General features: G+C 38.3%; 1 protein-coding gene and 1 long non-coding RNA gene across 2 annotated transcripts; one reads left to right on the forward strand and one right to left on the reverse strand.

Moving 5' to 3' along the window:
- Positions 1 to 1,205: 1,205 nt before the first annotated feature.
- LOC141627530 (uncharacterized) lies at positions 1,206 to 2,675 on the forward strand. The gene is made up of 2 exons (XM_074440771.1): positions 1,206 to 1,515; positions 2,095 to 2,675. Exons 1-2 carry the CDS (start codon positions 1,206 to 1,208, stop codon positions 2,673 to 2,675), a joined length of 891 nt encoding a protein of 296 aa, XP_074296872.1.
- A 7,956-nt stretch (positions 2,676 to 10,631) lies between these two features.
- Positions 10,632 to 12,488, reverse strand: LOC141628106 (uncharacterized). Its single transcript, XR_012537095.1, has 2 exons — positions 12,402 to 12,488; positions 10,632 to 10,909 (listed from the first exon to the last, which is right to left on the reverse strand). It is a non-coding gene; the product is annotated as an uncharacterized LOC141628106 (long non-coding RNA).
- Positions 12,489 to 12,932: the final 444 nt, after the last annotated feature.

Genomic DNA, 12,932 nt, shown 5'->3' on the forward strand with positions numbered 1-12,932 from the left:
ATTGGGCTGGTGTATGAAATATGTTGAGCTATTTTGAGCGGGAATGGGTTATGGGTTATTTAGACGAAACGTACCCACAATATATGTAAAATGAACCTAAGACTATTTCGAAACGTACCTAGTACTTAAAAGGGTTTAAACGGGGGGAAAGGGATAATTGAACAATTTTAATTTTTTTGCTGTGTTAATTGAACAATTGATTATTTGATTGATTGTTAAAGTTAGGTGTTTGCTTGTTTGTATGACAATGTTGGCAATTTTGTTGTTTCGTACACTTTCCCTCGTTACTTTTCCTAATACCCTTTCCCTTGTGACAATTTTAGCTGTTGAATTACATTAGTTCGAGCTAGGACAATCATCATTTTTCAAAATTATTAGCGAATAAGTGCTCATTTGGCCATTCGTTGTTTCTGCAGCTATAGTTGGTGATACTAATGACATGGATATTTCAACAAATCCAGAAGAAGATATATTATTGCTTACTAATTGTCCAGATCAATTATTAGATAGTGAATGATGTGCCATTAGTGAATGATGTGCCAGGTAAATCATTTAGTTTTATTTATTGCATTTTGTTAGTGTGAAGCAAGACGGCAGTTTATAAGTAATTGTTGTTAATTTGAGTCTTCCGATAGCCCTAAGTTGTTGCTACTAGTGAGATTCACGGAGTGCCTCATTGTTCAGAAGAGCTTAAACCATTTGTTGGAATGAAATTTGAGAATTTGGAGCAAGGGTTGGATTTCTACAAAGCATATGCCAAAGCTTGTGGCTTTAGTCCGAGATTGGATTCAAGTAAAATCATTCAAGGAGTTACTACACATAAGAGCTGTGTGTGTAACAAAGAAGGTAATAGGCAGCATGGTGGGCAAAAAAGGAGGAGGGCAATAACAAGAGTTGGGTGTCCTGCCAAGATTAAGTTTAAGAGACTTCCTGCTGGTGAGTATGAGGTGTATGAATTTATCGAGGTGCACTCACATGCAATGGTAACTCCAGCCACAATGATTCACTTAAAGTCATTTAGGAAGCTCAACCTTGTGCATAAGAAAATGATAATGGATAACTCACGTGTTAACCAGGGGCCTGTGAAGACATTTCGAATGTTTAAAGAGTACGTTAGGGGATATAAAAACGTAGGGGCTTCCTTAGAATATTTTAAGAATTTTTCAAGGGATGTAAAGAAATACATCAAATAATATGATGCGGAAATGCTGATAGAGGGCTTCATGCAAAAAAGAGCTAGGTGTCCCTCATTTTACTTTGATTTTGATGTTGATGACAACAAAAGACTCACTAAGGTTTTCTGGGCTGATCCAATTGCAATTAAGAACTATGCACTCTTTGGTGATTCTGTGTCTTTTGACACCACATTCGATTTTAATGAATACCGTATGGTGTTTGGTCCTTTTACGGGGGTTGACAACCATAAAAAATGTGTCACTTTTGCGGCTGGTTTGATAATGCGGGAGAATGAAGAGTCTTTTACCTGGCTTTTTGACAATTTTATGAAGGCAATGGGTGGGTGTTATCCTACTACTCGATTCATCGACCAATGTCCGGTATTAAAGCGGGGGTTAAAAATGTGTTTTCAGGCAACACAACACACAGATTCTGTATGTGGCCTATCATGAAAAAATTGCCTGACAAAGTTGGTTCAACCATTTACAAAGACACAGACTTTCTAAAAGAAATAAGTTCTATTGTTTGGAATGAAGATATTGAGCCAACTGAATTTGAGTCGAAATGTGTTCAATTATGGAAAAACATGATTTGTCTGGAAATGAGTGGCTGAAATCCATGTTTGAGGACCGCAAATTATGGATTCCTGCATATTTTCAGGACACTTATATGGGTGGGCTTCTAAGGACAACTTCAAGGTCGAATCGAGAGAATAGTTTCTTCGGAACTTCACCAACCCCAACCTATCACTTGTTCGATTTTGGATGCGCTTTCATCAAGAATGGATGCTCAACGCTCGAAGCATTCTAAATTAACTGCCGATTCTAAAAACTCCTCTCCTATATTATCAACTCCCCTTTCTATAGAAAAGAAATGTGCTGAATTTTACACACCACCCGTGTTTTTATGATTTTCAAGAAGAGTTGAAAGGTGCATGCTACTCTTGTAATGAGGCCAACAAAAGCACGAAAGAAAGGTACGTGGAGCGTTTATTTGTTATGGATCGTGAGAGCAAGAAAGTCTATGAAGTCGATGTTGATGGGAAAACTTTAGTGTGTTCATGCAAGAGGTTTCAGAGATTTGGGATACTTTGTAGACATTGTGTATGGGTGTTGCATAATAAGGGGTTTGATGAAATACCTTCTGAATATCTATTGCCGAGGTGGAGCAATTATGCAACATTTCGTCCTATCTTTAATGTTGTAGGGACGTCCTTAGAAGGCGATTGTGCGTCAATTGACACAAGACAAAACACTATCAGTGAATTATGGTCAGGGGTGTTCACTGCAGTGTCACTTGTGGAGGATGATGAGGAGAAGGAGAAAGAGTTACTCGAATTGCATCAGAGTTTCAATGAGAAGTTGTTGATTTCAAGTAGTGGTGGGAAGTCAAAAAGCAAGAAAACTCAAATCGAGACGCTTCTTGGGTCTAAAATCCCTACTAAAGCTCATATTCTTCCTCCAAATCAAGCAAAAATAAGGGATCCGGTAGAAGGATGACTTCGAAAAGAAAAGGCAATGGAGGAGCACGCTAAGCCTCTTAGAAAATGTCGTGCTTGTGGAGAAATGGCACGCCATGATAGTAGAAATTGCCCGAGTCAACTTCCTAACAAGTAATCTCATAATCATAATCAGGTACTTTATTTGCTTGTTTTTTTTTAAATTTACATATTAGTGGAAGAGGGCATATATACAAAGTATTAATGATATTTTACATGATTTGATGATGTAGGTATTGTCAATGAAACAGATTGTGGATTGGGATGCGCAACAATTGTAGCTGGCGGGTGTAATGTTTACGACTACAATGGTTATTGTATTTTGTTGATGTTAGCTGTTGGCGTATGTTTTGACCTCTATTAGTTATGTTTGAATTTGAATTAGTATTCTCATTTTCGGTGGATAAATTGTTCCATTGCCTACGATGCCAGCTTCTGAGTTAGTTTGTCTTGTTTAGGGTTTTGTCCGGACTGAATTATTGGTGAAATCGAAAGACCGTAACAGTGAACAGCGTACCAAACATCGTATAATTCCGATTTGTGCTTTTGAACAGTTAATCTTAGTTAGTATAGTATTTCAATCTTTGCTTCGTTCATTTCATTTTTAGGTAATGATATTTTTCACACTCCTACAACGCGTTCGTTTTACATATGTAAAACGAACCTAAGACTATTTCGAAACGTATCTAGTACGTAAAAGGGATTAAACGGGGCGGGTATCCTAAACGGGACGGGAAAGGGCTTAGGGTTAGGATTAGGCGGACGACGCGGTCCGCCTAATCCAACCCTAAATCCTTTCCCTTGTTATTCCGGAATGGGTTATTTAGACGAAACGTACCCACAATATATGTAAAACGAACCCAAGACTATTTCGAAACGTACCTAGTACGTAAAAGGGTTTAAACAGGAGGCGGGTATCCTAAACGGGACGGGAAAGGGTTTAAGGTTGGATTAGGCGGACCGCTAACGCGGGTCCGCCTAATCCAACCCTAAACCTTTTCCCTTGTTATCCGGAATGGGTTATTTAGACGAAACGTACCCACAATATATGTAAAACGAACCCAAGACTATTTCCAAACGTACCTAGTACGTAAAAGGGTTTAAACGGGAGGCGGGTATCCTAAAACGGGACGGGAAAGGGTTTAGGGTTGGATTAGGCGGACCGCTAACGCGGTCCGTCTAATCCAACCTAAACCCATTCCCTTGTTATCGGGAATGGGTTATTTAGACGAAACGTACCCACAATATATGTAAAACGAACCCAAGACTATTTCGAAACGTACCTAGTACGTAAAAGGGTTTAAACGGGAGGCGGGTATCCTAAAACGGGACGGGAAAGGGTTTAGGGTTGGATTAGGCGGACCCGCTAACGCGGGTCCCCGCCTAATCCAACCCTAAACCCTTTCCCTTGTTATCGGGAATGGGTTATTTAGACGAAACGTACCCACAATATATGTAAAACAAACCCAAGACTATTTCGAAACGTACCTAGTACGTAAAAGGGTTTAAACGGGAGGCGGGTACCCTAAAGCGGGACGGGGAAAGGGTTTAGGGTTGGATTAGGCGGACCGCTAACGCGGTCCGCCTAATCAACCCTAAACCCTTTCCCTTGTTATTCCGGAATGGGTTATTTAGACGAAACGTACCCACAATATATGTAAAACAAACCCAAGACTATTTCGAAACGTACCTAGTACGTAAAAGGGTTTAAACGGGAGGCGGGTACCCTAAAACGGGACGGGAAAGGGTTTAGGGTTGGATTAGGCGGACCGCTAACGCGGGTCCGCCTAATCCAACCCTAAACCCTTTCCTTGTTATCGGAATGGGTTATTTAGACGAAATGTACCCACAATATATGTAAAACGAACCCAAGACTATTTCGAAACGTACCTAGTACGTAAAAGGGTTTAAACGGAAGGCGGGTACCCTAAAACGGGACGGGAAAGGGTTTAGGGTTGGATTAGGCGGACCCGCGTTAGCGGTCCGCCTAATCCAACCCTAAACCCTTTCCCTTGTTATCGAAACGGGTACCGTAACTGAACCCTAAAAGGGGAAGGGTGAACCCCTTTCCGAGAGGATCGGGTATCCTAAAACGGGACGGGAAAGGGTAAATCCAACCCTAAACCCTTTCCCTTGTTATCGGGAATGGGTTATTTAGACGAAACGTACCCACAATATATGTAAAACGAACCCAAGACTATTTCGAAACGTACCTAGTACGTAAAAGGGTTTAAACGGGAGGCGGGTACCCTAAAACGGGACGGGAAAGGGTTTAGGGTTGGATTAGGCGTACCGCTAACGCGGGTCCGCCTAAGCCAACCGTAAACCCTTTCCCTTGTTATCGAAACGGGAACCGGAACTGAACCCTAAAAGGGGAAGGGTGAACCCCTTTCCGAGGGGACCGGGTATCCTAAAACGGGACGGGAAAGGGTTTAGGGTTGGATTAGGCGGACCGCTAACGCGGGTCCGCCTAATCCAACCCTAAACCTTTTCCCTTGTTATCGAAACGGAACCGTGAATCGAACCCTAAAAGGGGAAGGGTGAACCCCTTTCCGAGGGGACCGGGTATCCTAAAACGGGACGGGAAAGGGTTTAGGGTTGGATTAGGCGGACCGCTAACGCGGTCCGCCTAATCCAACCCTAAACCCTTTCCCTTGTTATCGAAACGGAACCGAATCGAACCCTAAAAGGGAAGGGTGAACCCCTTTCCGAGGGGACCGGAATCCTAAAGCGGGACGGGAAAGGGTTTAGGGTTGGATTAGACGGACCGCTAACGCGGGTCCGCCTAATCCAACCCTAAACCCTTTCCCTTGTTATCGGGAATGGGTTATTTTGTGACACCCTCATTTATTGCGGAAAAGTAAACACGTAATTCTACGGAAAAACTGACAGGATATGTTTGTAATTGGTTCAACTAATTAAAACCTGTCATTTTTAAAACTTTTCTAAACCATTCACAAACATTTCCGAAGGAGGATGCCAACACCGCAAATGCTAACGAGACTAATTTACATAACTATACTAAAGTCATGAGAATAAAGTGATACAAACCAAAGAAAAAGAGGGAGACATATGTCCCTAAAATGTATGTGACATAAAAAGGGTTTAAGGGTCACAATGAAATAAAACCAGTCTAGGTCCCAAGGTTACTTTGCTCGCTAGCTCGTCCATGTACCCCATATATGCATCACCTACATTGTCATTCGCATTTTATACAAATACGAAAGCCACGATCAGTGGGGAGTAACTCCGAGTTCTCCCAACCACGAAATGTCATAATTAATATAACATGTAAACATAAGAATATGAATATGAATAACACATCGCCTTAGCATATAGATGCTAGACAATCGTGCTTATCATGTGAACAACAATATAACAACACATAGTCCTAGCATGTGAATACTAGACCGACTCATACTACACTATCATGTGAATCACATAACATCCAGAATCCAAACTCTATCAACCATAGCCGGCTTGCATCTCACCTTCTATGATTCATAGAATCACCAAACAAGAAAGGGCAATATATCAAAGACAGGCATAAGTTCTTAGTCCCGTCAATAGTCACTTTGTAACTCAAGTCTATACCACGAGGTAGGGAAGGTAATCGAACTGGTATCTTGGCTCAGCGGTTACTATTAAGAAAACATGGCCAAGAGACAACACAACCCTAGCCTAAAATCTGCAGACCCTAGACATGCGGATACACACCACCGCACCCAAGACTCACAACTTTTTTTAAAACAAAGTGAAGTGAGTACCCTAAGGACACCACCGAAGGGTCGGCTAGTACTTAAGCTGACCCCATACTATCAAAATTAGTACCTGAGGTCATGCCCCAACTTGGATAAACATCCACTAGTCAGGAACACAAAGGCTATCAAGCAGTGAACATATACTCGTCAGAGACTATAAAGACCTATCTATGATGAAGGCCGAAATACTCACCTAGGACCTAGTCACAGCTAGTCCCAGCTTGAATATTTTAGCCCACACCACCCAAAACTCACCACATACGTCAAGTAAGACACCCACTTAACCTTAAGAGGGCAAAAAGTCCTACTTACCAACATAAATTCTAACATTCTATCATGTGAAAGCTATATAAATGTCTATTTACAGCATACAATCCCAACAGAATCCTCAATAAGTATTCAATACTAATTTCTAATTCTAACAATAGTAACCATATTAAAGGCTTCAGGGGAAACTAGGGCCATTTCTACAATATAAGAAGCTACTTAAATCAACTAATTACACATGTGAGATAAAAATATAATGAATGGCCTAAAACAAGAAAAAGGCCGACTATCTAATTCATTCAAAATTTCATCCAACCGAATTTTTACCCGCAACCCCAGCCCTGCGACAGGTACGGGTCAAATTGCGGCTGACCAATCACTCAATTAACTGACATCGCATCAGTCAAAGGGACTAAGGCTCAGTTTTCGGCACAATCAACAAAACATTACAATTATCGCTATAAAATTCATTTGAGCCTATTAATTACAATTTCATTTTGTAAACTATCCTAACATGTGATAACTATTAATATGAGCACAATTTTACCATCCTTATTATCTTTACTACTAACATTATTCATTCACCTAAACACTTATCAAACAACAGGCACACATTAACTACTAATGTGACATTAATTCGTCGAGTAACTCGGAATAGTTACCTTACGCTAGCAAAGAGACAAGTAAAAACTTGAGAAAGCTTCTAAAACCCCAAAATTACTCTTCATCTTCAACCCCATATGAGCCACCTAAAATAATTATGTGAAGGGACGATATTAACGAATTATCGTTATATAAAATATGAGACGGAAATTAATTTAAATCAAAACATGTAAATCATATTCATTAGCTACTGTCTTATGTTCATAAACCATTATGACCCTCCCTTTTGACAGGCATACCTTAAAATTGTCACAACTTTTACGCCCTAGAAATAGTCCCATAAAGCACCATTTTATCCGTCCCAAAATCGAGCCCAACTCACTCCTGTCACGGCTCCCAAAACCGAGGCCAAAACAGCCCACACGGCCTCCATTTCGACTGTCCCAAAACAATCGGAAGGCTGCACAAAATCGGTACCAAAACAGAGTTCAATCAATCCTAAACCAGTCCTAAACCGAGTCAAAACGGTCCCAAAAATGTCCCAAAGTACACAAAGCGGACTCAAAAACAGTCCTAATCTACTGCACAATACCACAACTAAACAAGATCCCAAATAGCATCCCAAAACAATCCCTACATGTCAGTATACACCGTCTCAAATATACCACTTACTAGCTAGCATCCCAAATGATCCCTAGAGGTCAGTATACACCGTCTCAATCATCTCCACATTTCAAAGATACACCGTCTCAACTATACAACGGACTAATTAACATCCATAATGATCCCAATATATAATTATACACCGTCTCAACTATAAAACAGACTAACCAAACTTTCAAAATACACATATTTTACAAGTAATATTGAGTAACCTATCATTATTACCTTTTTCCGATTGAACTAATCATTTATGACTAACAAATATTCTACCAGACCGTCTATTTTAGTACATACAACCGTCTTATAATAAACAAAGCTAAAAATATAAATTGGGTTTGTAAAAATACATAACGAAAATGAATTTTACTTACAACGGATTGACGAGAACGACGAAAGGAGCGCTATGGAACAAAAATAGTTGAAAACGGATAAGGAACGAATACCGACGTCGATCAACAGATCAAATTTCAAAGAACAAATGACGAAAAGGAAGGAAAAAGAAGGAAGAAGAAGAAAACAGCGCGTGCGTTGTTTATAAATGAGACAAAGACACCGCTTAGCCTCGCTATTTATTATACGTACGTTTCTTCGTCGTTAAGAAACTTCGATCGTTATTAAAACCGTTTGAGTTAAATTTAACCGATTTAAGTAAAAGTTTCAGTAATAAAACGGAATCAATAATAAATAAATTTAATGAGTGAAAATAAAATAAACTCAGCTAGTTAACGAAAATAATACGATATCGGCCTTGAATCGGAATTATTAGCGATTTTTACGAAACTAACGGATATTAATAAAAATTGCTATTTTAGTGAAATAAGCTCAAAATAGCTAATTGGACGGTTTTGTTCCCAAAATCCATCTCGGGTTCACTTAAAACAACTTTCATAAGGACTCGTAAAGAAACGGAAATTATTAAATAAATAAACTCGAACTAATTTCAATAAACTCGAACTAACTTTAAATAAACTTTTTAATGATTATTAAAATTAACGTATCGACTTATGATGAAATTAATTAATTAGCTAAGCATATATATATATAAATCGTCAAATGATGTAATTAAATTCAAAATAGCAATTAAAAGAATTTTATCCAACTTAATAAAATACGGGTGTTACAATCACCCCATCTTTTAAAAAGTTTCGTCCTCGAAACTTGAAAGTATAAATGAAAGGTTATAAAAATAAAACTGGAATTGGAATCGGTAACCAAAACATTTTAAAGGTTATTTATCGTAAGAATCAAAATTCTTTCAAAAGTTTCAAATAAAATTTTCCGAAATGAGAACTGATTCTCATCAAAGGAACGGAAGTGCTCTCGTTGCGCATTCAAGAACATCACATTCCAAATCCAAGATAAGGTCAAAGGCAAATCATTTGTATAAATCGAAAATCAAAATACTTTCAAAAACATTAATGAAAAGTTTTCAAATGTATAAGTCTCATTCATGGAACGAAATTGCCCTTGTCGTGCACACAAGAGCGCTAACTTTCCAAGTCAAAGACAAATTTAAAACCGAAAATCACTCGTCGACAAGAGTAGAACAAGTTATTAAACGTTTCTAATAACTAGTTCTAACATCCGATCAACGTTAAAATCAAAAGAAAAGGAAATCCATTCAAATTTTCTTTTGCAAAAGCCAAAATGGAAATAAAGGTTTCACCTTTAAACTCAAAGGGGAATCAAATTCCTGAAAATATAATATTAAACTTTGACAAAGAAGTCATAAATAGACCAAGGTTAATAGAAATTGGATAAAATTTACAAAAATCTCAGGTTTAGCAACTCAAAACCATGATAAGGAAGTCTATACTCAAAGAACAATTAGAGAATCAAATCGAATTTTTATTTTCCAAATCTTTACAAGAAAGAGTACTATCTAATGGCGTTAAGGGAGGATAAGCAAGGAACAAAAGACAAGTTAGGAGTACAAGCGTAGCTTTTAAAGTAAAATCAAGGGAGTTTAGAAGGAGGATAAGCACCAAGAGATTAAGAATAAGGCGAGATACAAAAAGAACGAGAAACATCTGCAAGGAAGTAAAAGCATTCTTCAAAGGTTGAACAAATCTTCAATCCTCAGCAAAAGGCACTAAATCTTGATCTTCTTAAAATATAAGTGTCCTTTCAATGGAACGGAGATACTCTTGGCGATCACTCAAGAATATCAATATTCCAATTCAAAGACATAAAAATACATTTTTACACCAACAAATGATAAAACTAATTATCAGACGTCTCCAATAACAAGCTTTAACACTAATTGACGTTAAAACCAGTGAAAAACATTAAAATATTTTCAAAACCTTTAGTTCAAATTTTCTTTTTTTTATAATAAGGGTAATAATTCCATTAGCTATAGATAAGCTCACGGTCATTGACCCAAGAACGCAACAATTATTAAATGACAATCAACAAACAGGTTAGTACCTAACAAAGAGCAAACACAAAGAGACTACAACATAAGATACTAAATCTACCCATCTTACCCATCTCTCCAGTTTATTATTTTAAGGTCAAGTTATTTATATTGGGGTGCACAAACGTGCGTCGGGAGCAAATATGCTCTGATACCAACTGTGACACCCTCATTTATTGCGGAAAAGTAAACACGTAATTCTACGGAAAAACTGACAGGATATGTTTGTAATTGGTTCAACTAATTAAAACCTGTCATTTTTAAAACTTTTCTAAACCATTCACAAACATTTCCAGAAGGAGGATGCCAACACCTGCAAATGCTAACAGACTAATTTACATAACTATACTAAAGCTGCGAGAATAAAGTGATACAAACCAAAGAAAAAGAGGGAGACATATGTCCCTAAAATGTATGTGACATAAAAAGGGTTTAAGGGTCACAATGAAATAAAACCAGTCTAGGTCCCAAGGTTACTTTGCTCGCTAGCTCGTCCATGTACCCCATATATGCATCACCTACCTGTCATTCGCATTTTATACAAATACGAAAGCCACAGTCAGTGGGGAGTAACTCCGAGTTCTCCCAGCCACGAAATGTCATAATTAATATAACATGTAAACATAAGAATATGAATACGAATCACACACTGCCTTAGCATATAGATGCTAGACAATCGTGCTTATCATGTGAACAACAATATAACAACACATAGTCCTAGCATGTGAATACTAGACCGACTCATACTACACTATCATGTGAATCACATAACATCCAGGAATCCAAACTCTATCAACCATAGCCGGCTTGCATCTCACCTTCTATGATTCATAGAATCACCAAACAAGAAAGGGCAATATATCAAAGACAGGCATAAGTTCTTAGTCCCGTCAATAGTCACTTTGTAACTCAAGTCTATACCACGAGGTAGGGAAGGTAATCGAACTGGTATCTTGGCTCAGCGGTTACTATTAAGAAAACATGGCCAAGAGACAACACAACCCTAGCCTAAAATCTGCAGAGACCTAGACATGCGGATACACACCACCGCACCCAAGACTCACAACTTTTTTTAAAACAAAGTGAAGTGAGTACCCTAAGGACACCACCGAAGGGTCGGCTAGTACTTAAGTGACCCCATACTATCAAAATTAGTAACTGAGGTCATGCCCCAACTTGGATAAACATCCACTAGTCAGGAACACAAAGGCTATCAAGCGGTGAACATATACTCGTCAGAGACTATAAAGACCTATCTATGATGAAGGCCGAAATACTCACCTAGGACCTAGTCACAAACTAGTCCCGCTTGAATATTTTAGCCCACACCACCCAAAACTCACCACATACGTCAAGTAAGACACCCACTTAACCTTAAGAGGGCAAAAAGTCCTACTTACCAACATAAATTCTAACATTCTATCATGTGAAAGCTATATAAATGTCTATTTACAAAGATACAATCCCAACAGAATCCTCAATAAGTATTCAATACTAATTTCTAATTCTAACAATAGTAACCATATTAAAGGCTTCAGGGGAAACTAGGGCCATTTCTACAATATAAGAAGCTACTTAAATCAACTAATTACACATGTGAGATAAAAATATAATGAATGGCCTAAAACAAGAAAAAGGCCGACTATCTAATTCATTCAAAATTTCATCCAACCGAATTTTTACCCGCAACCCCACCGCGACAGTACGGGTCAAATTGCGGCTGACCAATCACTCAATTAACTGACATCGCATCAGTCAAAGGGACTAAGGCTCAGTTTTCGGCACAATCAACAAAACATTACAATTATCGCTATAAAATTCATTTGAGCCTATTAATTACAATTTCATTTTGTAAACTATCCTAACATGTGATAACTATTAATATGAGCACAATTTTACCATCCTTATTATCTTTACTACTAACATTATTCATTCACCTAAACACTTATCAAACAACAGCACACATTAACTACTAATGTGACATTAATTAAATCGAGTAACTCGGAATAGTTACCTTACGCTAGCAAAGAGACAAGTAAAAACTTGAGAAAGCTTCTAAAACCCCAAAATTACTCTTCATCTTCAACCCCATATGAGCCACCTAAAATAATTATGTGAAGGGACGATATTAACGAATTATCGTTATATAAAATATGAGACGGAAATTAATTTAAATCAAAACATGTAAATCATATTCATTAGCTACTGTCTTATGTTCATAAACCATTATGACCCTCCCTTTTGACAGGCATACCCAGAAAATTGTCACAACTTTTACGCCCTAGAAATAGTCCCATAAAGCACCATTTTATCCGTCCCAAAACTGAGCCCAACTCAGCCTGTCACGGCTCCCAAAACCGAGGCCAAAACAGCCCACACGGCCTCCATTTCGACTGTCCCAAAACAATCATAAAATGCACAAAAACTGGTACCAAAACAGAGTTCAATCAATCCTAAACCAGTCCTAAACCGAGTCAAAACAGTCCCAAAATGTCCCAAAGTACTGCGCAGCGGACTTAAAAACAGTCCTAATTTACTGCACAAT

The sequence above is a fragment of the Silene latifolia genome, chromosome Y (assembly GCF_048544455.1).
Source record: "Silene latifolia isolate original U9 population chromosome Y, ASM4854445v1, whole genome shotgun sequence".
Lineage (NCBI taxonomy): Eukaryota > Viridiplantae > Streptophyta > Magnoliopsida > Caryophyllales > Caryophyllaceae > Silene > Silene latifolia.

Excerpts from the sequence above, each read along its gene's own strand:
- LOC141627530 (XM_074440771.1), top strand. The coding sequence starts at position 1,206 with ATGCTGATAGAGGGCTTCATGCAAAAAAGAGCTAGGTGTCCCTCATTT. Across the intron at positions 1,516-2,094 it reads CAATTTTATGAAGGCAATGG|AAGAGTTGAAAGGTGCATGC; the intron begins GTGGGTGTTATC and ends ATGATTTTCAAG.